This window comes from Dendrobates tinctorius, unplaced genomic scaffold (genome assembly GCF_039654945.1).
Source record: "Dendrobates tinctorius isolate UK_male_01 unplaced genomic scaffold, ASM3965494v1 ptg000043l, whole genome shotgun sequence".
Classification (NCBI taxonomy): Eukaryota; Metazoa; Chordata; class Amphibia; order Anura; family Dendrobatidae; genus Dendrobates; species Dendrobates tinctorius.
In genome coordinates, this window is record NW_027361711.1 from 6237642 (window position 1) to 6265153 (window position 27512).

The 27512-nt window shown below is 43.6% G+C and overlaps 1 protein-coding gene across 2 annotated transcripts in view; it reads right to left on the reverse strand.

The window, feature by feature from the left end:
• The window catches only part of PARPBP (PARP1 binding protein), a 115422-nt gene that overhangs the window by 53338 nt on the left and 34572 nt on the right, over positions 1 to 27512 (reverse strand). For both annotated transcript variants that reach the window (XM_073575167.1, XM_073575166.1), the window contains exons 3-6: positions 11474 to 11701; positions 11299 to 11397; positions 11040 to 11210; positions 9089 to 9243 (exon numbers count right to left, since the gene is read on the reverse strand). In XM_073575167.1, coding sequence (XP_073431268.1) covers positions 9089 to 9243; positions 11040 to 11210; positions 11299 to 11397; positions 11474 to 11701 — 653 coding nt within the window. The remainder of the gene's footprint in view (positions 1 to 9088; positions 9244 to 11039; positions 11211 to 11298; positions 11398 to 11473; positions 11702 to 27512) is intronic.

The following is a 27512-nucleotide window of genomic DNA, read 5'->3' on the forward strand; positions in this document are numbered from 1 at the left end:
TACATAGTATTTAAGGTTGAAGGGAGTCTAAGTCCATCTAGTTCAACCAGTAGCCAAACATGTTGATCCAAAAGGAGAAAAAAAAAAAAAAAAAAAAAAAAAACCCCCATGCAGCAAACCCAAAGCTCTACAATTGGGGGAAAAAAAAATTCCTTCCAGACTCCACATACGGCAATCAGACTAGTTCCCTGGATCAATGCCCCATCAAGGAATCTAGTATATATATCCTGTAACATTATACTTTTCAAGAAAAGCATCCAGGCCCTTCTTAAATTTTAGTAGTGAATCACTCATTTCAACATTATACGTCAGAGTTCCATAGTCTCACTGCTCTTACAGTAAAGATTCTGTGTCTATGATTACACTGGGGAACGCAATTTTTTTAGGAGTTAGGTCAGACAACTGTTCTTAATTTTTGGATGCTGAATCCAGAAATGATCTCAGTTTTTCTCTATCACGCCAAGTTTTTGAACTATAGGATTTTTGTCTTCTCAAAAATATGTAAACTACTGTACCTAAAAAGTTTTTTTTTTTTTTTAAATAGTACAAATATGAACAAAAAATGAAATATATAAGAAATAGGCATGACAAAATGTTTTTTAACACCATCATGTTTTTTACAAAGGAGAAATATATATATATATATATATATATATATATATATATATATATATATATATATATATATATATATATATATATATATATATATATATATATATATATACACACACACACTCACTGGCCACTTTATTAGGTACACCTGTCCAACTGTGTGTTAAGACTTAATTTCTAATCAGCCAATCACATGGCGGCAACTCAGTGCATTTAGGCATGTAGACATGGTCAAGACAATCTCCTGCAGTTCAAACCGAGCATCAGTATGGGGAAGAAAGGTGATTTGAGTGCCTTTGAACGTGGCATGATTGTTGGTGCCAGAAGGGCTGGTCTGAGTATTTCAGAAACTGCTGATCTACTGGGATTTTCACGCACAACCATCTCTAGGGTTTACAGAGAATGGTCCGAAAAAGAAAAAAAATCCAGTGAGCGGCAGTTCTGTGGCCGGAAATGCCTTGTTGATGCCAGAGGTCAGAGCAGAATGGGCAGACTGGTTCGAGCTGATAGAAAGGCAACAGTGACTCAAATTGCCACCCGTTACAACCAAGGTAGGCAGAAGAGCATCTCTGAACGCACAGTGCGTCGAACTTTGAGGCAGATGGGCTACAGCAGCAGAAGACCACACCGGGTACCACTCCTCTCAGCTAAGAACAGGAAACTGAGGCTACAATTTGCACAAGCTCATCGAAATTGGACAGTAGAAGATTGGAAAAACGTTGCCTGGTCTGATGAGTCTCGATTTCTGCTGCGACATTCGGATGGTAGGGTCAGAATTTGGCGTAAACAACATGAAAGCATGGATCCATCCTGCCTTGTATCAACGGTTCAGACTGGTGGTGGTGGTGTCATGGTGTGGGGAATTTTTTCTTGGCACTCTTTGGGCCCCTTGGTACCAATTGAGCATCGTTGCAACGCCACAGCCTACCTGAGTATTGTTGCTGACCATGTCCATCCCTTTATGACCACAATGTACCCAACATCTGATGGCTACTTTCAGCAGGATAATGCGCCATGTCATAAAGCTCGAATCATCTCAGATTGGTTTCTTGAACATGACAATGAGTTCACTGTACTCAAATGGCCTCCTCAGTCACCAGATCTCAATCCAATAGAGCATCTTTGGGATGTGGTGGAACGGGAGATTCGCATCAGGGATGTGCAGCCGACAAATCTGCGCCAACTGTGTGATGCCATCATGTCAATATGGTCCAAAATCTCTGAGGAATGCTTCCAGCACCTTGTTGAATCTCTGCCACGAAGAATTGAGGCAGTTCTGAAGGCAAAAGGGGGTCCAACCCGTTACTAGCATGGTGTACCTAATAAAGTGGCCAGTGAGTGTATGTGTGTGTATATATATATATATATATATATATATATATATATATATATATATATACACACACACACATACATACACACACACACAAGTATTTAAGGTAAAAATGTACATTTATAGGTTTTTCTGGAGTGTTTAACTTGAGGACAATCACGTTTGATGCTCCAGCAATAGTCAGCCATCATATGTACATCCCATCTACCCTGGTAACGGTCTTCCATAACCTTCAAATCTTGGTGAAATCGTTCACCTTGCTCATCGCTAACAGCACCAAGATTTTCCAGAAAGTTGGCAAGATGGCAATGCAGAAAATGTAGTTTAATACTCATGTTGCAACCAAGCGCTTTGTAGCTCTCCAATAGTTTCTGAACAATTTCTTTGTAATTACTTGCACGTGTATTTCCAAGAAAGTTCTTGACGACGTCTTTGAATGATAACCAAGCATTCTTCTCAAGATCTGACATAGTCCCGGTGAAATGTTCATCTTTGATGAGCTGTCGAATTTGTGGACCATCAAAACACACCAGCCTTGATTTTTTCAATGGACAGTCGAGGAAGTGCCAACATGATGTACTTAAAACAGTCGCCGTCAGTTGGCAATGCTTTTACAGATTGCTTCATGAGACCTAGTTTTATGTGCAGAGGTGGGAATAGTATATTCTTCCTGTCAACAAGTGGCTGATGTAGAATGTTAGGATCTCCAGGTTTAAGACCAGATCTTGGAGGCCAATTCGACTCAACCCAATGCTTTTCTCGAGCTCTGCTATCCCACATACAGAGAAAGCAGGGATACTTTGTGTACCCACGTTGCTGACCAAGAAGGAAGCAAACCATTTTAAGGTCAACACAGATGATCCAATTGTGTGTGTCATATTTCAATAACTCAATAACTCTTTACATTTCCATGTTCTTCACGAAGAGAGACAGAATGCCCAATAGGGACTGTACCAAATAAATTGCCATTGTGTAGAAGGACACACTTAAGACTCCGCTTTGAGCTATCAATAAACAGTCGCCATTCATTTGGATTGTACATTGAAAGCCCTAATTCTTGTAGTAAACCAGGATTATGGCAAAACACAAAACCTCTGTCACACCGAAAGTAGTGCAAAAATGTACTTTCTCTAGTACGAAAGTATGATACCTTCGCTCCTTGTTCAAGTAACTTTCTCATTCAGCCTTGATGCTAGTAATTCTGAAGCTTTTTTTGATAAGCCCAATTCACGTGCTAAATCATTTAACTCGTGCTGATCAAATCCCTTACGAACTGAATCCTTGTGACTTTCAAATTCTGCATCATTGCTGTCACTGTGTTCATCAACATCACTCAGAACTTCTAGAGATGGTAGCTGTTCGAAAACTGGCACTGGAATTTCAGCTGAATGAGGCATTGGTCTGATAGCTGACGGTAGTTTTGGATATTCTATTTTACTTTTATTTTTCCTGTTAAATCCTGATGTTTTCACTAAACAGAAGTAACAGTCTGTGGAATGACTTTTTTGCTCTCTCCACACCATGGGGATACCAAATGCCAACTTTTCACGTGTTCCTTTGGTCCACATCTGTAAACTCTCGACACACTGCTTGCACACTATGTGAGGGGCCCATGGCTTATCTTGATCACCGAGTTTTACTTTAAAATATGCAAAATATGCTTGTTTGACAAATGCACTGATGTTTGCCCTTTGAACTGGAATGGTGAAAACACCACAAATATAGCAGAAGGAGTCAGGGTTGTTTAGGCATTTACGACGAGAGGAAGAAGGAGCAGACATGATGTGAAACAAAGGAAATATGTACATAAGTAAATAAAACACTGAGATGGAAAGTTACAAGCTTTGAAAACTAACAAAGAAAAAAAATCATAAAAGATATATAAATTACAACTAAGCGCCCAATGTAAAGAGAAAAGCTATCACAAATCCTATTTATTCCTACTAGGATACATTTTTTGTGTAAAGATTGATAATTATGACGTATTGGGAGCTGTACACACCTCTCACCACACTGTCTCAGTTGTGACTACTCTTACAAGTTGCCACGTAGCTCTATATGAGTCGAATTGTACTCAGATAACAAGTCTTATTACAGAAATCCGTGCAATTGTGCTTCTATGGCAGGTAAGTTGAGGAGGAAAAACTTGACGTGATAGAAAAAAAACTGACTACATTTTTGGAATCAGCATGCCAATTTTAGTATAAATCAGCTCAAAAACCTAACTCAACAGAAATTTTTTTTCAAATTGTTCCCCAGTGTTATGATTAAACCTTCTTTCCTCCAGACGTAGAGGATGCCCCCTTGTCCCAGTCACAGGTCTAAGAGTAAAAAGATCATTAGAAAGGTCTTTGTATTGTCCCCTCATATTTATACATTATAGTAAGATCACCCCTAAGCCTTCGTTTCTCCAAACTAAATAATGTAATAACCTGTCTTTGTATTGCAGACCCCCCCAGTTCTCCAATAACCTTGGTCGCTCTTCTCTGCACCAGCTCTAGTTCAGCTATGTCTGTTTCTCATACACCGGAGACCCGAACTGTACACAGTATTCTAAGTGTGGTTGCACTAGTGACTTAAATAAGTGGCTCAGGAATTTTACCCCTATATATCTCCCTAATCTCCCACTGCCTCTCTGGCGTGGCACATGGTACAGTGAGTATTTCAGAGAATACCACCTTGGAGGTCCTTGCATTAAGCTTGTGGCCCAATTCCCTGAAATCATCTTTAAAAGGACCTTCCACCTACCTCAAACTTTGTCATTTGTGCTAATGTGCACCAAGACCGCTGGATCCTCACCAGCCCCTCCCAATAATCTGTCAACCTGATCAGTGATGTGTCGGACTCGAGCGCCAGGTAGGCAGCACACTGTTCAATGATCCCTGTCTTTGTGATAGATTGCCCTAATAATTGAGTCTCCCACTACCAGCACCTGTCTGGCCTGCCCTGCTCTCCTATTTCCCCCCTTACTGGAGCAGGAACTCCTCCGGCTTTTAGAGGACATGCCTTACTGCAGCAGTGCTACCCCTATACAGACAACCCCCCTCATCTGCCAACTTAAAAACTTATTGGTGTGTGTCAGATCAGGACTAGAGTCCCTGGCACTCTTCACTCTACCCTGCCTTCTAAATGTCACCCAGCTAGCTGCCTCACTGTCATGCCGTTCCTTACTACCATCCTCCTCCACATCTATCCCATTGAGTCTGCTCAGTGAGCAGAAGACTCCTTTCCATATTGTCTATGGATCTCAGTGTTGCCAGCTGCACATTTAGATCAAGTACCTGGGCTTCCAAATGCACAACGTGCTCATCTTGCACAGCAGAATGCACCCTCGACCGGCTGCTCAAGGATTGCATACATGTGGCAAGATGTACACTGGACGGCATTGCCAATAATGGAGCTCACTTCCTAATGGGGATTGCACCAGACAGAAATGTTAAGTAAAAAGAAATGCAAAGTATTAATAAAATACAAAACAGTAATTCCTCCCTTGGAAACTCCCTGAATCCAAGGTCACTAAATCATAAGTCACACACACTTAACCACCGTTCGCACAAGTGATCCGGTCACAAAAAGCTCATTCACACTCACTAAGGCCGAAGATTTAAAGAGATTTTTTTCCCCCTTCAGCAGCAATCAACCCTGCAGGTCAATGCCCTTCCAAAAGGACTAATGCACTTCCAAAAGGACTTGGGCTCTGCTGCTGCTGTGGAGAGGGCTATTGTACCTCCATTGCTGCACCAATGCCCCTGCAAGGCAGTCGATCCACCATTACAAATTATGCCAGGGAACCTGCCGGGATCTTCGGTAGCTTCCAGGACCCACCCCCAAATTGTTTCTCGGGCGAAAGGTCCTGGCTGCATCATCACAGTGAGACTTCATGTTTCCAGCCGCGCTCAAACTGTGCCGGGACGCAGAGCTGCCAGCTAACCATGCGGCGATGGCGCCGCAAACTCTTGCATGACCGACGGCTGAGACCCCATTGCCCCCCCGGCAGCGCTTCCAGTACCACTGGCGCCAGCCAAAGCAGAGATCGTGACCTGTCGCCACCGACCGGCCCAGGCCTGGGAACTTGTTCTTCTTGCGATGCTGCCGCCAAGCAGGGAAAGGCTCCGTCCGTCAAGGACAGAAAACCACCGATGCGGAAAGAGCCGCCCTTTGTATCTTAAAGTTTTCCTGATCTTGAACGGCAGATCCCCTTTCGTTGGTGCTGTTATGGGTGATAGGAAAAAATCTATTGCTTGAATCTCCATCGGTCCTTATGTACACCTAGGTTTCCATGATAAGACTACAAACATAACCAAAGTACAAGTACTAATGTAGCAATCATATTCCCATCCGTTCCCTAACAATACAACTTTTAAGTCAGCAAGAATTTAAGGACAGATACAGTAGCTTGCGAAAGTATTCAGTTTTGGCATTTTCCATATATTGGTACCTCACAAGCTGAAATTTCACTGTTTTTGTTGAGGATTTGCATCAGTTCATGTAATGTACATGCCTACAACTGAAATTTGTTGTTGGTGTCACAATGACAAAACCAAAAATAGGACAAAATTGCGGAAAACTTCAGTGGGCATAACTATTCACCCCCCTAGAGTTAGTACTTTGTAGAGCCTCCTTTTGCGTAGGGGCGTCATCGCAAAAGGGGTGAATACATGTCAATTTTTAGTTTTTTTATTCCATAAACGTAATTTATGCCTATATGTTTCTCACTCCACCAACTCAGACTAGTTAGTGATGAACCACACACAAATCAGATTAAATATTTTTGTAAACAGGTTGTAATGTAACAAAATGGATGAAAAGCCAAAAGGGTGAATACTTTTGCAAGCTACTGCACATAGCATATGAAAAATACTCCAAAGAAACATCCTTATGACATTATTAGTAAAATACATAAATGGTGCCTCATTAAATCTATTAACATGGAGACGATTCTCAATGATATGGAAGAAAAGAGAGCCTAGAATCCAAATCCATTACAACCGTATAATGTTTTTATTTACCAAATATGACACACATTAGAGATACAGGAAAATTACAAAACCAATAAAATGGGCAATCACGTTTAACCTGATACTAGAGAAATAAGCGGACAGCCTGTGATGGGCATGTGCAGCCAAAAGAACAGATACCACAGATTTATAATATAGTCACAATGACCGTAAAACAAGGGGAGGGCATAGGGAGTAGTCACTGTACCAGCCACAAAACAGTGAATGAATCTATTATGCAGGAGTCACTAAAAGAACAACCCCAAAGTAATGTTATGTATTATATAGTACAAAGACATATCAGTGCCAATGACTGGTAAATTAAATATGCATCACCCAATTTGTTTTAATGCTGAATGAGTGGAAACCTCAGACATATGCCATGTCAGTGTGCCATAAATCATGCAGTAAACGTCAAAGTAAGCTCACAATGAGCTGGTTAAACATACCCATCATGTCTCGGTATATGAAGGCGTCAGCTTATGTGCCCCAATGACGCCTTCATATACCGAGACATGATGGGTATGTTTAACCAGCTCATTGTGAGCTTACTTTGACGTTTACTGCATGATTTATGGCACACTGACATGGCATATGTCTGAGGTTTCCACTCATTCAGCATTAAAACAAATTGGGTGATGCATATTTAATTTACCAGTCATTGGCACTGATATGTCTATGTACTATATAATACATAACATTACTTTGGGGTTGTTCTTTTAGTGACTCCTGCATAATAGATTCATTCACTGTTTTGTGGCTGGTACAGTGACTACTCCCTATGCCCTCCCCTTGTTTTACGGTCATTGTGACTATATTATAAATCTGTGGTATCTGTTCTTTTGGCTGCACATGCCCATCACAGGCTGTCCGCTTATTTCTCTAGTATCAGGTTAAACGTGATTGCCCATTTTATTGGTTTTGTAATTTTCCTGTATCTCTAATGTGTGTCATATTTGGTAAATAAAAACATTATACGGTTGTAATGGATTTGGATTCTAGGCTCTCTTTTCTTCCCTACTGCACATAGCAGTAGACTGTTAAAGGGGGTTTTCCACTTTAAGAAAAAAAGTGGACCCTGCAATGATTTTATACATAAAATAAAAATAAAATGTATTATTTCTATAGCACCGACTTATTCCGTAGCACTTTATATTTCAGAGGGGACTTGTACAGACAATAGACATTACAGCATAACTATAATCACATAGATCATAACAGATACCAAGAGAAATTAAGGCCCTGCTCGCAAGCTTACAGTCTATGTGGAAAAAAGGTAACCACGAAAGGTGGGTGGTAACAATTGCCCTGATTGTCTGGACCAGCCATAATGTTAAGTGTGCAACATTACAGACACAGAGGGCTAATAGATGCATAAAGCATGTGGGAACATGATGTGGGGAACCTGGTTATGGTAAAACTTTTGACTGTGCCACACAGGGATAGTTAGGTTAATGTGTTGAGGCGGTAGGCCAGTCTGAATAAATGCGTTTTCAGGGCACGCTTAAAATTGTAGGGATTGGGGACTAATCATATTAACCTGGGAAGTGCATTCCAAACAATTGGCGCAGCACGTGTATAGTCTTGGAGACGGGAGCGGGAGGTTCTGATTGAGGATGCTAACCTCAGGTCATCAGCAGAACGGAGGGCATGGGTAAGGTGGTTGACTGAGACGAAGGCGGAGATGTAGGGTGGTGCTGAGCCATGGAGAGCTTTGTGGGTGAGGGTAATAAGTTTGTACTGGATCCTGGAGTGGATGGGTAGCCAGTGTATGGACTGACACAAGGTAGAGGGCATCGGTGTAACGAATGGCGAGGAATATGATCCTGGCTGCAGCATTCAAGACAGATTGGAGAGGGGAGAGTTTGGTAAGAGGGAGACATTAGAAGAGAGTTACAATAGTCCTGACGAGAATGAATAAGAGAAACAATAAGTTTTTGCAGAGCAAAACAGAGTAGGCCTTCACCACATCTCAGTTGTTTTTCACCAGTGCATCAGTCTCACTGTTTTGGCTGCAAACAAGTTGAAATAGACTGTATAAGTTGAGCGACTAGTCACAGGTGAAGTCTGCATTCTCAAGACAGGTTCCCTTGAGGGATAGCAACCATATAACCAAATGGTCATAATAAAGGGCAAAAGTTACCTTGCACTGTGAGTTTCTCCGAGTATCTCCTCCAATTTATCAAAAAAGTGAACAAACTGTGATAAACCTTTAATGTGTTTTCTTAATGGATCAGCTTCAGATGGAGCATAACCCTTTCCACCAAGCTCCACTGCTCTAATGAAGGAGGTCGCCACCTGTAGTAATGAAATAAAACACGAACTGCTGACTATATAGTAACTTAGAGCACCAGAATGTGAGATGTAGCTTATGACTGTCATATCAGAAGCAGTCACACTTTTCCTAAAGATGATCCATTAGGTCACCTGGCCTGTATTTTAGCAGATGCTTGTATTTACCCATAAAAACGTCAATTCTGAAGCTGCTCATTTAATTTCCCATTGTGGCTTTCCTTTGTTATTAACACTGTTAATTTAGGAACAAAAATAATATCTGGTGTTACCAGTTGGGTGCCTGTCCCCATGCAGTCCTACATTGCCTTAGCACCACATGAATGACCACCGATACGCCTTTTAAAGGCGACAGTTAAGTGTACTTATTCCTAATCGCTGCTTTTTAACAGAGCTGAGAAATAAGGTTATAGTGCCCCCACCCCAGCGTCGATAATCTCTGGGGTCTCGGTTACCGGGGGTAGCTGAGACCCCGGAGAACATGATTCGGGTCGGTTTTTATCATCCCCAGTCTTGTGATCGCCGTTATGCATCAAATAACGGCGATTGCAAAAAAAAAAAAAAAAAAAAAAAAAAAAAGTCCGATTTCCCATTCCTTTCTCTCCCCTCTGATATGATCTAGTATACCAAAAAGAAAGAAATGGAGTCCTCCGATCCTCCCTGGACTCTCCAGCTCTGTCCCCTGGCATCTTCTTCCTGGAAGAAAATGGCGGGCGCATGCGCAGTGAGCCCGCCGAGATCTGCCGGCCTGTACCCAGCAACAATAGCAGATTTTTCCTATTGGTTCATTTTGATCACTGTGATAGACCCGATCACAGTGATCAAAATAATAAAAATAGTAAATCAAAACCCCCCTTTGTCACCCTCTTAGTTACACAAGAGTAATAAAATAAAAATATATATTTTTTTCCATTCTTGCAGTTAGGGTTTGGGATTAGGGTCGGATTTAGAATTGGTGGGGGTTCCACTGTTTAGTTACATCAGGGGGTCTCCAAACACAACATGACACCCGCCATTGATTCAAGTCAATTTTGCATTCAAAATGTCAAAAAACAGTGCTCCTTCCCTTCTGAGCTCTGCCATGCACCTAAACAGTAGCTTTCCCCCACATACCAGGTATCAGCACACTCTGGAGAAATTGCACAACAAATTATGCGGTAAATTTACTCCTGGTACCCTTGTGAAAAAGTTTTGTTCCAAAGAAATTTTTTTTTTAAAGTAAAAACGCACATTTTTTCCTTTCATATAGGAATTTAGTTCTCGTGAAGCACTGAAGGGTTAAAAAAACTTCTTGAATGTTTTCAGTACCTTGAGGGGTGCAGTTTTTAGAATGGTGTCACTTTGGGGTATTTTCTGTCATATTGACACCCCTAACTCAGTTCAAATGGTTTTGTAAATTTTGTGGGGAATAATTAGAAATCGCTGGTCAACTTTTAACCCTTCTAACTTACTAACAAAAAAAAACAAACAAAAAAAAAAAAAAATTATGTTTCCAAAATTGGGCTGATGCAAAGTAGACATGCGGGAAATGTAATTTACTAACTATTTTGTGTGACATAGCTCTGATTTAAGGGCACAAAAATTAAAAGTTTGAAAACTGCAACATTTTCAAAATTTTGGCCAAATTCCCCTTTTCCATAAATAAACGCAAGTCAAATCGAAGAAAATTTTACCATCATGAAGTGCAATACGGGATTAATGCGGCCAAATAGCTAAAAGAGGCTCCTATACTGTCATTTACTAGAAATAAACACGTCAAGCGTGTAACAGCTTTATAACAAACGCAAGCACAGTGTACCTACCAGAAATAAGGCCATCTGCTTGTTCTTTGACGCACGTTTAAGGTCTGTGAAAGCTTCTCTACCAAGTCCCCTCTCTGGGCAGTTAAGGACTTGAGCTAGGGCAAGATCATTCTTAGAATTTACCAAAAGGCTTAAATAGGAATAAAATATTTTTTTGACAATATCTTTCACCTGCAAATCAAAATAAGAATTTTTTTTTTTTTAAACAAGAACAGAAATATCCTTGTCCTTCCATTTTGAGCATAATTTCACAGATTACCTTAATCAAATCCATATTTTTACATGGCGTAGAGACAGGCACAGGACTATGGTCTGTACCTTCTGACTGATGACCAAAGAGAAAGTTCTGTAACTGGTCCTGTGGAAGACAGTCAGATTACTATAACCAGTACCAGATTTATATCAGTACATCTGAAGTCGGTAGATTTACTCACAGAAGAGAGGTTTACTTCTGTAGAAGAGTCCGGCTTGGAAAAAGCTGCATATAAGTCAATAAGATCCAAAGAATTGCTGTTTTTCAAAAGCTGGTCATACGCTTTCCTGATTGAATCATAATTCTCCAAGGCTGGACTTCCATTATCAATCAGTTCAAGTTTATCTTTTACCAAGTGCTTCCATGTAAGCAGGACATCACTGAGGTAAGCTGTATATCCATGGCCATTCTAGAAGGTGAAAAACGAGGGCGTGAAAAATAATACTAATACTAATAATAATACTACTACTAATAATACTATACAGTCAAGCCACCTTTTTCAGAATGCTTGGATTTAGTAAGAATGACTAGCCCTTTAAAGCTCTCTGATGTCTCACCGACAGCTATAGATTTCCTGCTTCTGAGGTAGAAGATACAGTGTTGGGGGTGGGTTGCTGTTGGCACATGGGAGGATGCAGCAAGGAAGCACAGGGGAAATTAGGTATTCTTGTGTAGAATGGAGCAGGAAGAGGCTAGGAAGAGCAAATGAGATACACGCCGTTCGTGTCCCCTGTTGTCTGTTCACACACATTATTGTAATAGAGATACCCAGATTGTAAAGTGTCAGCAAATATGGCACTTCAAACAATACACTGACACAAATGGACTTACTAACGAAGTAGTCCAAAGAAGAGAGCCATAGTATATAAAAAAAAAGCTTTCATTAGAAATCATAAAATATACACGACAAAAAGGAGAGAAACAAGAATGTCCAATGGGGGTTCAAAGGCCATCAATGGCTGTGCATATACAAGATGGTAAATATACAGCTCCAAATGTATCATATAGACAATTCCCAATTTCCAGTGGATGTTTAGCCATTCTAAGACGAGCCCCCGGAAGAAGCTAGGGCGAAACGCGTGTTGGGGTGGGGGGGGGGGGGGGAGGATGTCTCTTGGACGGTTCTGGCTCTGACACCAGTCATTGTCCTGCGGTATTACAGGTATAATGTTTATATCTATATTCATCTTTTCATGCGCTCCTTTGATTGGAGACACTGAGTGATTACCACTGGGGAGAATTTCTAATATACACTGCTAAAAAAAAAAAAAAAAAGGCAGCACTAAAATACTACATCCTAGATATCTCTGAATGAAATAATCCAGTTGCAAATTTCTATTTATTGCATAGTGGAATGTGTTCAGAACAATAAAACAATTCTCAATGTAAATTAATGAATATGAAGGTCTGGATTTGGAATGATACTCAAAATCAAAGTGGAAAATGAAATTACAGGCTGATCCAACTTCAGTAGAAATGCCTCATGACAAGAAAAAGATGCTCAGTAGTGTGTGTGGTCTACACGTGCCTGTATGACCTCCCTACACAGCCTGGGCATGCTCCCGATGAGGTGGCGGATCGTCTCCTGAGGGATCTCCTCCCCGACCTGGACTAAAGCATCCACCAACTCCTGGACAGTCTGCTGTGCAACGTGACGTTGGTGGATGGAGCGAGACATGATGTCCAAGATGTGCTCAGATTCAGGTCTGTGGAACGGGCGGGTCAGTCCATAGCTTCAATGCCTTCATCTTGTAGGAACTGCTGACACTCCAGCCACATGAGGTCTGGCATTGTCCTGCATTAGGAGGAACCCAGGGCCAACAGCACATGTTCTCACAAGGGGTCTGAGGATCTCATCTCTGTACCTGATGGCAGTCAGGCTACCTCTGGCAAGCACATGCAGGGTTGTGCGGCCCTCCAATGAAGTGCCACCCGACACCATTACTGATCCACTGCCAAACCGGTCATGCTGAAGGATGTTGCAGGCAGCAGATCGCTCTCCATGGCGTCTCCAGACTCGGTCCCGTCTGTCGCATGTGCTCAGTGTGAACCAGCTTTCGTCTGTGAAGAGCACAGGGCGCCAGTGGCGAATTTGCCAATCCAGGTGCTCTGTGGAAAATGCCAAGTGTCCTGCACAGTGTTGGGCTGTGAGCACAACCCCCATCTGTTGAAGTCAGGCACTCAGACCAGCCTCATGGAGTCAGTTTCTAACCGTTTGTGCAGACACAGGCACATTTGTGGCCTGCTGGAGGTCATTTTGCAGGGCTCTGGCAGTGCTCATCCTGCTCCTCCTTGCACAAATGTGGAGGTAGCCTTCTTGCTTCGTGTGGATGACACGTCCCTACGTAATCTACACATTATTCCCGGGCATCGCGCTCCTGTTCTTTCGTCTGCCCTAGTTAGGGCAGAGAAGTACGCTAGCGCGAAACCTGAGAGACTGTTTGGATGATGCATCATCCACACAAAGCAACAAGGAGGACTGCATCGAAAAAGAAGGGAGGTGCAGAGACCAAGACCAGAGATATCCCTTGGACCGGACCGCCGCAGAGGGGAGTTTAATAAAAAGGTCTTTTTCTTGTAGGTCGGATTGGGGCTTATATACACACACCATCTTCGAACGCTGTATATATCAGGCCTGAAATGTGGTGTTCGTATCTCATATTGATCAAACCTGGTGACACGTTCGCTTTAAAGAGAATAAAAACTAATTAAAAGCAATTTTTGTGATTCCTTCAAGAGAATTTAACTGTCGAGATCTGAGCAAAAGGTTCCCTTTATCATTCAGATGCTAGATAGAATAAAACTTCCCCAACCCACTCCAATCTTCTACAGGTGGTATTCAGATAAGATCAGAAGATTTGATCTCACCCTGGTACACAAGTAAAACCTGCATCCATGTAATAATGAAGCAAATCTGCTTTGCGAATGGTATTTTCTGAAGTTTTTAAAATTTTATATACTTTAATTTTTTTTTTTTTTTTTTTAAACACTAGAAATTGCAGTCAAAACGGTCAATATTCAAACCAAAACCTGCAATGAAAGCCATACTCATTGCATGTGGTCTTAAACTGCAGATTCCAGTTAATCCATAACAGATGTCCACAGCATATCCGATAATCCACGGCACATAATTTGTGAATAGCCAACGTTGGCACAAGCGAGTTCATACTTATCTGCCATCGGACAACATTAGTTCTAATGGTGAACTGCAAGACTTGGAGACTGACCTGGTATTTTTCCACAGCTTTAGCATTTAAATGCTTATTTAAGACCTCCGTTCTGTGCTCGAGGCCAGATTCTCCACGCTGCCAATGCACTGGGAGTCTTCCAGGAGGTCTGGCATGGTAATAATGGTGGTGCCAAGCATGACAGATTGTCAGAATTTTACTATATATTTTTTACGCATACACCATTGGTTAGATTTTTTTTAGATTGTAATAACCCTTTAATGAAACTAGGTCATTTTCTTTTTCAAATTGCTTGCCATCACAGAAATAAAACACAAATTGGATACTTAGAAAACCAAATGTACTTATCGAAGGACAAATGGTTTTTCCGTATAAGAGTTTATCTTCATTCAATAGAATATTTGAAATCCAAATAAACAGTCCAGATAACGGCGACAGCACTTTCTATTATTCATAATAGCAACCGCAGGCTTTGTGGACTGTCTGAGCAGTGATGTGCACGCCAGCTGGATCATACACAAGGGGGAAAAAAAAGTTCAGAAAGTCCAATGTTAAGTCAGCCGTGTACATTAGGAAGATCACATTTCACAAGCTTTCCTCAATAAAACAAGAACCTAGCTAGGCAACTATGACTCGAAGTATTGCCTATTAAAAAATCTTAGTTACTTACCTGTAATGGGATTTTACAGAGCCCACGACAGCACCACCTGAGAGAGGGCATCCACCCACCAGGACAGGAAACCTACTGAATAAAACAGAATTAGTCTTACCGGTAATTCGGTTTCTAGGAACCTTTCACGACAGCCATATCGGAGGATGTCTCCCCGCCCTAATGGGGGACAGGAAATGCACAAGAGGTTAAATAAACCTCCCCTTCCTGCTACCACCAGTGTTTTTTCTGGACACACTAGCATGTATAGTTACCACCAAAGTGCAGGAATCATCCAATAAGAGTATCAGATAGGGAGGGAAATTAGTGCTGTCGTGGAAGGTTCCTAGAAACCGAATTACCGGCAAGACTAATTCTATTTTCTCTAGTCACCTTCCACGACAGCCATATTGGAGGAATACCAACAACTAATTTCTTAGGGAGGGTCGACAGCCTGCAGAACATGTCTGCCAAATGTTAAATCCCTGAAGTTTAGTTTATAATGTCTGGTGAATGTATGGACAGACGACCAGGTGGCGGCTCTGCATATCTGCTCCGAAGATGCGTTCCCTCTTTCTGCCCATGATGTTGATGCTGAACGAGTAGAGTGGGCTTTCAGAGATGTAGGAGGAGGAACGTTCTGTGATGAGTAGGTAAGGCTGATCGCTTGCCTGATTCAATTCGCGATTGTATTTATTGCCGCCTTTGCTTTCATTCCGACCAGAAAATTTGGATGAATGAATTTTGGTCAATCCTCCAACTCTGTCTGCTGGAGGTAGAAGAGAACTATTCTACAGACGTCAAGAGTGTGAGAGACTTATTTCGTGTTGGAGGGGTTTGTACAGAAGGAAGGCAATATAATGTCCTGGAACCTATGAAGGTTCGAGACTACCTTAGACATAAGGAGGGATCAAACATTAGGATGATGCCATCCTCCGTGATGGTCAGGTATGGATCCTGTATTGAAAGGGCCTGTAATTCTCCCATGCGCCTTGTGGTGGTGATTGTTACAAAAACAGTTTTTAGTGTTATTTTCCCAGGGTCGTGGAAGACAGTGGCTCAAACAGTTCCCTGGTCAAGCCTTTGAGAACTAGGTTCAAGTCCCAGGGGGAATCTGACCATGGAGTCTGGGACGAATTCTAGTTGCTGAGGTCATGAATCGCCTTGACCCATCGTTGGCTTGCCAGATCTTGATCGCAAAATTAACTAAGAGCTGACACCTTGAACCCTTAGTGTACTAGGAGTGAGCCCCAGAACTAAGCAGTCTTGAAGAAACTCTAAGATCTGTGCGATATTAGGATGGAAGGGGTCTGGGCACTTGGGGAACACCAAGAAGAGAACTTCTCCCAAGCCTTCCCGAAATGGCGTTAGTTACGCTCAGCCTAGAATGGCCAGTGGCCCTGTAGAGATTGAATCACTTTAGAATTTCGGCTTCAGTAGCCAGGCCGCAAGCTCATTCTGTGCAGGTCTGGGTGTAGTAGGAGACTGGCCCTTTGGGGCAGAAGTATTGGGACTTCCTGAGCCATGTTCCGTAGGGCTCCGTACCAGCTTCTCCCTGGCCACATGGGAGTCACTAGGATTGTAGCGACTTGTTCTGCCCATATCTTCTGCAGTGTTTTCGCTATCACGAGAATCAGAGGGAAGGCGTAAACCAGATCGAACTGCCCCGGAAGGGAGGAGGCATCTACCCCTACACTCCATCGGTGGGACTGAGGGAAAACATGTTTCCACCTTCGCGTTTTGACCGGTGGCAAAAAAGGGCCACATCGGGATTTCCCCACCTTGACACCAGAGACAAAAATACTGTTTGGTCTAAGCTCCACCCCAGAATGAACGTCTTTCCTGCTGAGGAAGTCCGCATGCTGATATGGACAGACGTTTCTCTGCCAAAAAAAAAATTCTTGCAGCCACCAATTTTTTGGTTGAAGAATTTCGTGTCTCCTTGGTGTCGGATGTACAGTTGTGGCCAAAAGTATTGACACCCCTGCAATTTTGTCAGATAATACTCAGTTTCTTCCTGAAAATGATTGCAAACACAAATTCTTTGGTATTATCTTCATTTAAATTTGTCTTAAATGACAAAAAAAAAAAAAAAAAAAAAAAAAAAAACCCACACAAACACCCCACAGAAAGAATTTTCCTAAAGCCAAATTGGATATAATTCCACACCAAACATAAAAAAAAAAAAAAAAAAGAGGGTGGACAAAAGTATTGGCACTGTTCGAAAAATCATGTGATGCTTCTCTAATTTGTGTAATTAACAGAAACTGTAACTTACCTGTGGCACCCAACAGGTGTTGGCAATAACTAAATCACACGTGCAGCCAGTTGACATGGATTAAAGTTGACTCAACTTCTGTCCTGTGTCCTTGTGTGTACCACATTGAGCATGGAGAAAAGAAAGAAGACCAAAGAACTGTGAGGACATGAGAAACCAAATTGTGAGGAAGCATGAGCAATCTCAAGGCTACAAGTCCATCTCCAAAGACCTGAATGTTCCTGTGTCTACCGTGCGCAGTGTCATCAAGAAGTTTAAAGCCCATGGCACTGTGGCTAACCTCCCTAGATGTGGACGGAAAAGAAAAATTGACGAGAGATTTCAACGCAAGATTGTGCGGATGTTGCATAAAGAACCTCGACTAACATCCAAACAAGTTCAAGCTGCCCTGCAGTCCGAGGGTACAATAGTGTCAACCCATACTACCAGTCGGCATCTGAATGAAAAGGGACTGTATGGTAGGAGACCCAGGAAGACGCCACTTCTTACCCCGAGACATAAAAAAGCCAGGCTGGAGTTTGCCAAAACTTACCCGAAAAAGCCTAAAATGTTTTGGAAGAATGTTCTCTGGTCAGATGAGACAAAATTAGAGCTTTTTGGGCAAAGGCATCAACAAAGTTTACAGGAGAAAAAAAAAAAAAAAAAAAGAAGGCATTCAAAGACAAAAAAAAACCCCACACAAAAAACACGGTCCCTACAGTCTAACATGGCGGAGGTTCCCTGATGTTTTGGGGTTGCTTTTCTGCCTCTGGCACTGGACTGCTTGACCGTGTGCATGGCATTATGAAGTCTGAAGACTACCAACAACTTTTGCAGCATAATGTAGGGCCCAGTGTGAGAAAGCTGGGTCTACCTCTGAGGTCATGGGTCTTCCAGCAGGACAATGACCCAAAACACTTCAAAAAGCACTAGAAAATGGTTTGAGAGAAAGCACTGGAGACTTCTATGGTGGCCAGCAATGAGTCCAGACCTGAATCCCATAGAACACCTGTGGAGAGATCTAAAAATGGCACTTTGGAGAAGGCACCCTTCTAATATCAGGGACCTGGAGCAGTTTGCCAAAGAAGAATGGTCTAAAATTCCAGCAGAGCATTGTAAGAAACTCATTGATAGTTACCGGAAGCGGTTGGTCGCATTTATTTTGGCTAAAGGTTGTGCAACCAAGTATTAGGCTGAGGGTGCCAATAATTTTGTCTGGCCCATTTTTGGAGTGGTGTGTGAAATGATCAATGTTTTGTTTTTTGCTTCATTCTCTTTTGTGTTTTTTCATTTAAGACAAATTAAATGAAGATAATACCAAAGAATTTGTGTTTGCAATCATTTTCAGGAAGAAACTGAGTATTATCTGACAAAATTGCAGGGGTGTCAGTACTTTTTGCCACAACTGTAGGACACTGTAGTCGCATTGTCCACGTAATTAAATGCATGACCCCAGACCTGTCGATTTGCCTGCTGGTCTCCCATTCTGGTCCCAGCCCAGCTGCAACCTGCTTAGCAAATAACCTGACAGGAACACTCACACACAGCCTAGAAGGGCCGCTGGCACTCTGCTTTCAACCCTTCCTCTACTGCTTTTAGTTCTCTCACATTTGAGGAGCTGGTTCTGATGCCTTGGGGCCATACCCCCTGGAAGTGTGAATACTCCACTATAGCACCCCAGACTCTGACTGGTGTCTGTGGTGATGATTTTCAGGGAGAGCTGATCCCAGCTGACGCCCCACTGGAGGTTCTGGAAGTCCAGCCACCATAGGCGAGACACCTTCACCTGACCAGGAAGAGGGGTTCTCTTGGTCAGAGTATTCCGATACTTCTTTGAACACCAGAGTACATAGGACTGAAGGGTCCGAGTATAAGCTTGAGCCCAGGAAACAGCTTGGATGCATGCTGTAAGAGAACCTAGGATGGACATTTGAGTCTCTCAGGGTTGGTGCTCTCTGGTCTCTGAACCTGGAGGTCCTCTGAACCACTGAGTTTTTTGTTTTGTTTTTTTTAAATATAAAGTTTGCTTTCCTGATTCCAGGAGTATCCCTAAGAACTTCTTCCTTGAAGAAGGAAGGTCTGATATCTCCAGGTTGGGGGATCCAACCCAAGGACTGTAAAATCTCCAGGGAGTTTTCTACGTCCTGGTTCAGGCAAGATGTGGATGGAGCCATTATTAGAAGGTCGTTTAAGTATGGGAAAATGCAAATCCCCTGCTGGCAAATTAAGATCATTGCCTCGGTCATTATCTTGGTAAGCACTCGTGGGGCTGATGACACCCCGAACGGCAGGACATTGAACTGGTAGTGGCTGACCTGGGGACCCTGGGACCTGAGGAATGCCCCGTCTGGATGAATCGGGACGTGAAAGAAAGCGTCCCTCAGTCTATTGTGGCCAATCACACAATTTTGTACTATGAGGGGGATTGTTAAATGCATGACCTGTGATTGCAGGCTGGTCTCCCATTCTGGATGCAGCCTAGCCCCAAGCTGGCCAGCGGCCGCCACCTGCAGTCATGCTCAGCCTAGAATGGCTGGTGGCCTGACTTGACCGACTCCATCTTCTGTACTTTACCACTTAGTTCAAGGGTTTACGTTTATTATGACCCTGTCTGAGGGTTTAAATATACGGAGAGGCAAGTCTGTTGTGGAACTGAGGAGATCGTTCCTGACGGGAGCAGTCAAGTACAGCCTACAAGCTTGCAGAAGTGTTTTTATGTCTGACAGCAAGGATTTTTTGGAGGTGCGCCTGCAGGGACGTCACTCTTAGGCATTGAGGGGGAGGACTCTCGAACCTCAATCTCAGTCTATCGTGAATGGTGCAAACAACCCATTGGTATGAGGATATGGATTGCAATGATCTATTCAATTCGATAGTCGGCCCCCGACCGGAGAACCGTCATTGTGAAAATTGCAAACTGTCGTATTGATCAGTACGTTTCAGTCACCAGTACGTTCCTTGCTGTTGTTGGGGGCAAGAATATTCTGCCCTTACCTCCTTTAGGATAACTCCACCGGCCCGTTTTTGCCCATCCCCCTGAATTCTCTGGAAGGAATCTGGTCTGGGCCCAGCCTTAAGCTGCTTACAGCTGTTCTGGAGGCAACTTTTTATCAGTGGCTTCCTCTGGGATATCATCCAGAGCTGAGCCAAGTAATTTCCCTGAAAGAGAATCGTGAAGTCTCCTCCCCAAGATTTCAGCCACAGCTGGCTGAGTTGGAGAGGACCGCAGATTTTGCTGCTACCCGGACGGACTTAGCAGAAGCATCCACTAGGAACCCTGTCGCTTTGTAATAGGGGAAGTGAGTTAAGGGTTTCTTCCCTGGACCTGTCGAATACCCGCTGGTTAGAGGTCCCCCGAGTGAGGTGATCCTCCAGCGTACGCAACCAGCGGAACAGGGAAGCAGGGTTGTGGAGGTGTCCCATGATTTCCTACGCAAGCTCGCCATTGAGAGTTGCCCTCAAGTGGAAGAGCCGCTCTTTTAGATACCCTGGACTCCGCACGTCTACTTTAGGGATTTCCCATAAGGAGCAATTTCCCTGCAAGGGACTAATTCCTCAATTTCTGAGGTGACACTTTGTCTCTCTCGGGAAGGGCCCATTCCTCCAGATTCTGGATATATCCGTGAATGGAAAATCCCTCTGGGTTTTAAGCTTCAGCCCCTCCAAAACATCTCATACTGTATAGAGAATTCCACTTCCTCCTCCCATACTAACCTCGGAAGAGAAATAGTAATTTCAGAACTGGGGGTGGAAGTGGAACCTTCATTTTCCCAAGCCTTAGGAGGTATCAGTCTCGCCCGAGTCAGTCAGATTCCACAGATGCCCATTTCCTTCTAGCAGGAGGGGGCTGTGGTATCGGGTCTGGGAAAACATCGCCATAGAAGATTGGACTTCTGTGATGAGAGTTTTTATACTGTCCAGTAAGGAGGCTGCTCTGTACGTAATACATCATCCGTGCAGGGCTGAGAAAGCTTCCTCTATGAAGAGGGAAGCCTGAAACCACACATGCACAATTTTAGGGTCAGAGGCCTTGTCTCCCTTTAGAGAGAAGGCATAGCAAGTCACCTCCGAGACTACCCCTGGACCAAAAAGTGGGGACCCACCCTGCTACTTACAGTAGGAGGGTGAACGCTGGGCTCCGCAGAAGCAGGCAGTAAGGGTTTGTCGCCGTCCATGGTCAGTCTGTCACAGTGTACAGATAATGTCTTACCTGGACGCACCCAGACCAGGGTTTGGAATAACCGAGGTCCACCAGCGTGTTGTGTGCTCTTCCTCCCCTCGGTGGGGGGGGGGGGGGTCATTCCAATCACCCCTTCTGCACATCTGATTCTCCAGCCCCACTTTACCCCACTGAGAGAGCGCAGGAGGGGCGGGCAAGGGTCCCGAGTACCACCGAAGTGGAGACGGGAGCAGCCTTCCCATGAAGGAGAGCAGAGCCCCCGACCGTTGGCTGCCCGGCAGTCACAGGTATTCTGATGTTGTAGTGCCTCCAGCCACCGGCCACATCAGCACTATCAGGACCTCTTCATGCCCCATAGAGGACAGGAAAAACACTGGTGGTAGCAGGAAGGGGAGGGTTATTTAACCTCTTGTGCATTTCCTGTCCCCCATTAGGGCAGGGAGACATCCTCCGATATGGCTGTCGTGGAAGGTGACTAGAGAAAAAGGCAGTACATTCTCCTCCGCATCAGTTTGGATCCAGAGCGTGAGAGACAGTAAGTAACACAAACGTCAAATATTTTTCTCAACACCCTTAAAAGTGCACACCACAAGTGACAAAGTGGGGGAGGGAATATAAGGGTGCCATCATGGGCTCTGTAAAATCCTGTTACCGGTAAGTAACGAAAATTTTTTCCTTTCTTCCATGACAGCATCACCTGAGTGATTTAAATAGATCAAAGAACCCTAGGGAGGGATCACCGCTTGCAACACCTTCCTCCCGAAGGATAGGTCAACAGATGAGGACATTTTGAGGCGATAGTGTCTATAAAAGGTGGAAGGGGAAGACCATGTGGCTGCCTTACATATCTTATCACTGGATACCTCTGCTCTCAGCCCAGGAGGTCGCCATAGCCCTGGTGGAATGGGCTTTCAGATTTTCAGGAACTGGCTTTTTACTAGCTTGTGTAAGCTGAGCTAATGGCATCCCATATCCATCTAGCTATGGTCCCCCTTGTAACATCACACCACTTTCGGATTCCCTGGAATGACACAAACATCGTTCCCCCATTGCCTAGTTCTGTCTATGTACTGCATCAGGGCAATCCTGACATCTAATGTGTGAAGTCTGCGTTCCTCTGCAGTCTTTGGTTTACTATAGAAGGAGGGAAGAACTACCTCTTGACTCCTATGAAACTTTGAGGCCACTTTAGGGAGATATGCAGGATCTGGCCTCAAAACCACTATCATCTAATACCCGCAAAAAAGGATAATAGTGATTTGCAGGCCCTAACGTCAGGGCCACTAGACTCACCGTTTAGTGCTAGTATCTCATATGGCACCTCATTATGGGAAGCCAAGGGTGATTTTGTTAAGGCTTCAAGGACTAGCTTTAAATCCCAAGGAGGCATTTTTGGAGCTGGCATAGGCCTAGACCTCTGGCATGCTTTAATGAACCTAGCCACCCATCTATCCACTGCCAGGTTATATTTGTGTACGGCCTCTAAGGCGGACACCTGCACCTTAAGGAGCTGGTGGCCAGGCCCATCTCCATACCACTCTGAAGGATCTCCAAAATACCTCTGATTGGGACTGTAACCCCAACAGACTGCCCTGAAAAAGCCCAAAAATTAGCCCATATCCTGTCGGATGTCCTAGTTGTTTTAGGCTTCCTACTCTGCAATCAGAGAAGCTACCAAGGCCGGAGAGAACCATCTCTGTTAGCAGCGCCCTATCAAAATCCAGGCCATCAAATGTAGACCCAAGTTCTGAGGACATGACACTGGGCCCTGCCTGAGGAGACCTGGAACGTCCAGGAGAATCCAAGGAGTCAGTAGTGCATCAACTTCGTATAGTCTTTCTATTGAGTTCAGGGAACAGAAGATCTTTGTCTTCCTGCCCCAAAAGATTCACAATCTGTTGAAAGATAGATGGATCCAGTTCCCATTCCTACTGTTTTAAGGTTGTCCAGCAGAGGAAATCTGCTTCCTCATTCTCCTTTATATGTAGAGCCGATATTTGCAGCTGACGTTCCTCCATAACCAGGAGAATCTCCCGAGCAAGCCGCATTAGGGGCCAGGAACTTGTGCCCCCCTGGTGATTGATGTAGGCTACAGAAGTTAGATTGTCCGACATTATTCGAATGTGTCTCCCTTCTAAAATGCGGAAGGAATTATATCACTGCATTCCTTATTGTTAGCAATTCCCTGTAGTTTGAGGAATCACCTGCTTCTGCCTCTGACCAGGATTCCTCGGATTATACGGTCGCCGAGATGTGCACCCCCATCCTTCCGGGCTTGAATCTGTCACAATAACGTCCGATAGTTGGAGGGACCATGGAACACCCCGCAATAGATTCCCTGGATCCATCCACCAGGACATGGAGTCTACTGCTTCCTGGGAGAGCATAATCTTTCCCCCTAGACATCCAGCAAGCTTCCTTTCGCCCTCTGTAAATCCTGCTGAAAGGCCCTGGAATGACACTGGACCCACTGCACTGCTGGAATGCCGGAAGTATTTTGCTGTGTTCTGGGACCTGGCATGCGCAGTCAGGCTTTTCAGCTTTGCCCGCAGTTGGGCAATGCATACCTCACATGCGCTAGCCAAGAACGCTTAGCGCAACAAATTGTAGACACCTATTCATGAAAAAACTGCAGACGGCGGCCAAGGATTGGGAGGTGGCAAAGATCCTGAAAATTCAGTCCGCCAGTTGCTGCAATGACGGGTGATTCAGACCTCCCTGGTGCCTTAGAAATGCCACTGCTGTTACATTGTCGGATAGTACTTTCACATGTTTGCCTCTGACTCTTGACCGAACCTGCTAAAGCACGTTTCACACCGCATATAACTCCCTGAAGTTTGATGACCTGGTTTTCCCAACTGGATCCCATTGTCCCTGGTTGTATCTTCCCTCTACATGCCCACCCCATCTGAACTGACTGGCGTCAGTGGTCACTGATACATGGTGAGAGAATCCATGGTACTCCTGTCTTTGGGTTCTCTGGGATGGTCCACCATTTTAGTGCCTTCTTTACTGGAAGAGATAGTGTCATTCTCCTGTCCAATGAGCTCTGTCTCCTATCCCAGGTCAACAAAATCTCCCTCTGCAATTTTCACGAGTGAAATTGACTCCACTTCACACAGGGGATACATGCAGTCATCAATCCTAGTATCTTCATTGCTTTCTTTATAGAGCAAGGATTCCTTCTGAATCGGTAAATGTTTACAATTAATGCTACTTGTCTCTCTTCTGGAAAAAAAGATGTTCTAGCGCGAGAGTCTAGGATGACTACCAGAAATTTTATTCTGGACTGTGGGATCAATTTGGATTTTTCCCAATTCACGATCCACCCTAGCTCCTGTAGCATAGAGAACGTTAAGCGGCAATCGATTCTGAGCGGTTTTTCAGATCTCGCTACTACCAGGAAGTCGTCTAAATAAGGTATCACAGTTATACCATGGCTTCTTATGAAGATTCTGTGGGCTGAGGCTAGGCCAAAGGGAAGGCACCGGAATTGGTAATGATGAACTATCCCTTGGCTTCTCAGGGTGAATCTTAGATATTGCTGATAGGAAGTGTGAATTGGGACATAGTAGTATGAACTTTTCAAGTGGGCATATTATAAAATACAGGGGGGACAGGCTGGGTGAGATTATTAAGTAAAGGTGGCTAGGATGAGGAACATACTATATTAGTTAATGGTGACAAATGGGGAGCACAATTTCTTTAGGGTCCAATTAGTGACAATCTTAAAGTAAAATATATTACAGTAGTAAAGTTTTCCATGGAACGAACAAAGAAGGGGGGGGGGGGGGTCCTGTAACTGTGCAGGGCGGCACTACATCTCTTTTTTCCTTCATCTGACGTAGTGTAAAGTCAGGGAAAAAAAAGTGGGGAAAGTGCTATGGAAGCAATCAGCTATTTATGACTTATTTTTTGCAGAGAGGAGTCCTGGCTGGAAGAAGTGATGGCGGTCTGTGCTGGCTAAAGAAAAAAGCGATGAAGAACTTCAACTAGAGACGTCACCGGTGAGTCCATGTATTACATGCATACTATATTACATGCACACTATAGACTGTGTATAGAGTTCCTGTGTACAATTTCACTGGTGATCACTGTATAACCTGCACACTATATACAAAGCTCCTTTGTATAAGGTCACTGGTGATCACCATTATTTGTACACTATACACATAGCTAATAAGTATAAGATCACTGGTGCTCACTATTATTTGTACACACTATATACAGAGCTCCTGTGTATAATGTCACCAGTGACCACTGTATTACCTGTATACTGACACTATATATGGGGCACCTGAGTATAATGTCACTGATGATCACTATTACCTGCACACTATACACAAAGCTCCTGTGTATAATGTCACTGGTAATCACTATTACCTGTACAATTACACTATATACAGAGCTCATGTTCATAATTTCACTAGGGATCCCCATGTTACCTGTACACTGACAGTATATACAGAGCTCTTGTGTATAATGTCACTAGTGGTAATAAACAGTGTTAGGATTGTGGCTTGTATTCATGATAAATATGGAAGTATTCAGTCACTATCTGATAGTAATATGTGGTCTGGTATGGGGGTATTTATCCCCTATATGTGGTATTATTCGGTCACTATGTGGTGGAATGTGTAGTCTAGTTATGGTGTGGCGGTATTTCTCCTTGTATTTGCTATTTGGTGCCTATATGCTGGTAATATGAAGTATTATTTGGTCACTACTTGATCTGGTCATGGTGTGGTGGCATTTCTTCACTGTATGGAGTATTATTGGTCTTGGTATAGTGGATTGTGTTGTGTGTGGCAGTCATCTGTTCTCTTTGATATTAATTAGGAGAAGATTCTTTATTTCCATTAGAGATTAGATTCTTGGATCACAGCGTCAGATGCTACAGGGGTTCTCCTGCGAAAAAAGTAAGCACCTCTCCACAGGATTAGTGATAACGTATTGATTGGTGGTGGGAGGGTCTGACTACTGGGACCCAGTCGGCAGAAAGTGAAATTTATATCCCATTAGACTGGAGCGGTATATCCGACTTGACCACTGATCCGTTCATTCACTTTGTGGCTGCGAGCGCTGCTCTTGTTTTTTTTCTGGAAGCCCCAAAGAGAATGATTGGAGCTGCGGTCAGACATCTGAACTGCTATTGCATTCTAAAATGGGGATAAATGTCCTGTCATGGATAAAACATCCCCATACTTCTGATCAGTGCAGTTTCTAATGGTCAGACCTAAGCAGTCACCTATCCTGTGGAGCCCATGGATCAGTGATAACTTGTTTTAAACCATAGAACCTTTAGGCCATGTGCCCACGGTGCGTGTTAAAACGCACACAAAAAACCGGACTCCTTCCCAGAAATCACTCGGTTTTTTTCACGCCATTTCACCGCGATTATGATCGCGATTATGCCGCGATTTTTGTGTGCGATATTCAAGCACTTTCCAAGCGATTTGAAGCATCGCTTGGAAAGTGATTGACAGGTTGGTCACACTCGTCAAACATAATGTTTGACAAGTGTGACCAGGTTTTTACTATTAAGGCCGCCTATGCGGCATCAATAGTAAAAGATAGAATGAATAAAAAAAAAAAAAAAAAAAAAAAATTGGGGTATATTTACCTTCCGGCGTCCCGCGCTGCCATCCCGGGCCTCAGCGTTCCCAGTAATGCCTTGCGAGACCTGTGATGACGTAGTCTCGCGTTGCTATAGCGATCTCGAGACCGCTAGAGTCATGCGAGACTACGTCATCACTGGACCGTGCCGCAAGGCATTACTGGGAACGCTTAGGCCGGGAATGCAGCGCTGGATGCCGGAAGGTAAATATACCCCGATTTTTTATTCTTTTTTTTACAGGGGTATGGTACCCAGGGCCTGGAGGACAGTCTCCTCCACACCGTGGGTACCAACCGCACATGAGACGCTTAACTTCCCGCATGGTGGGC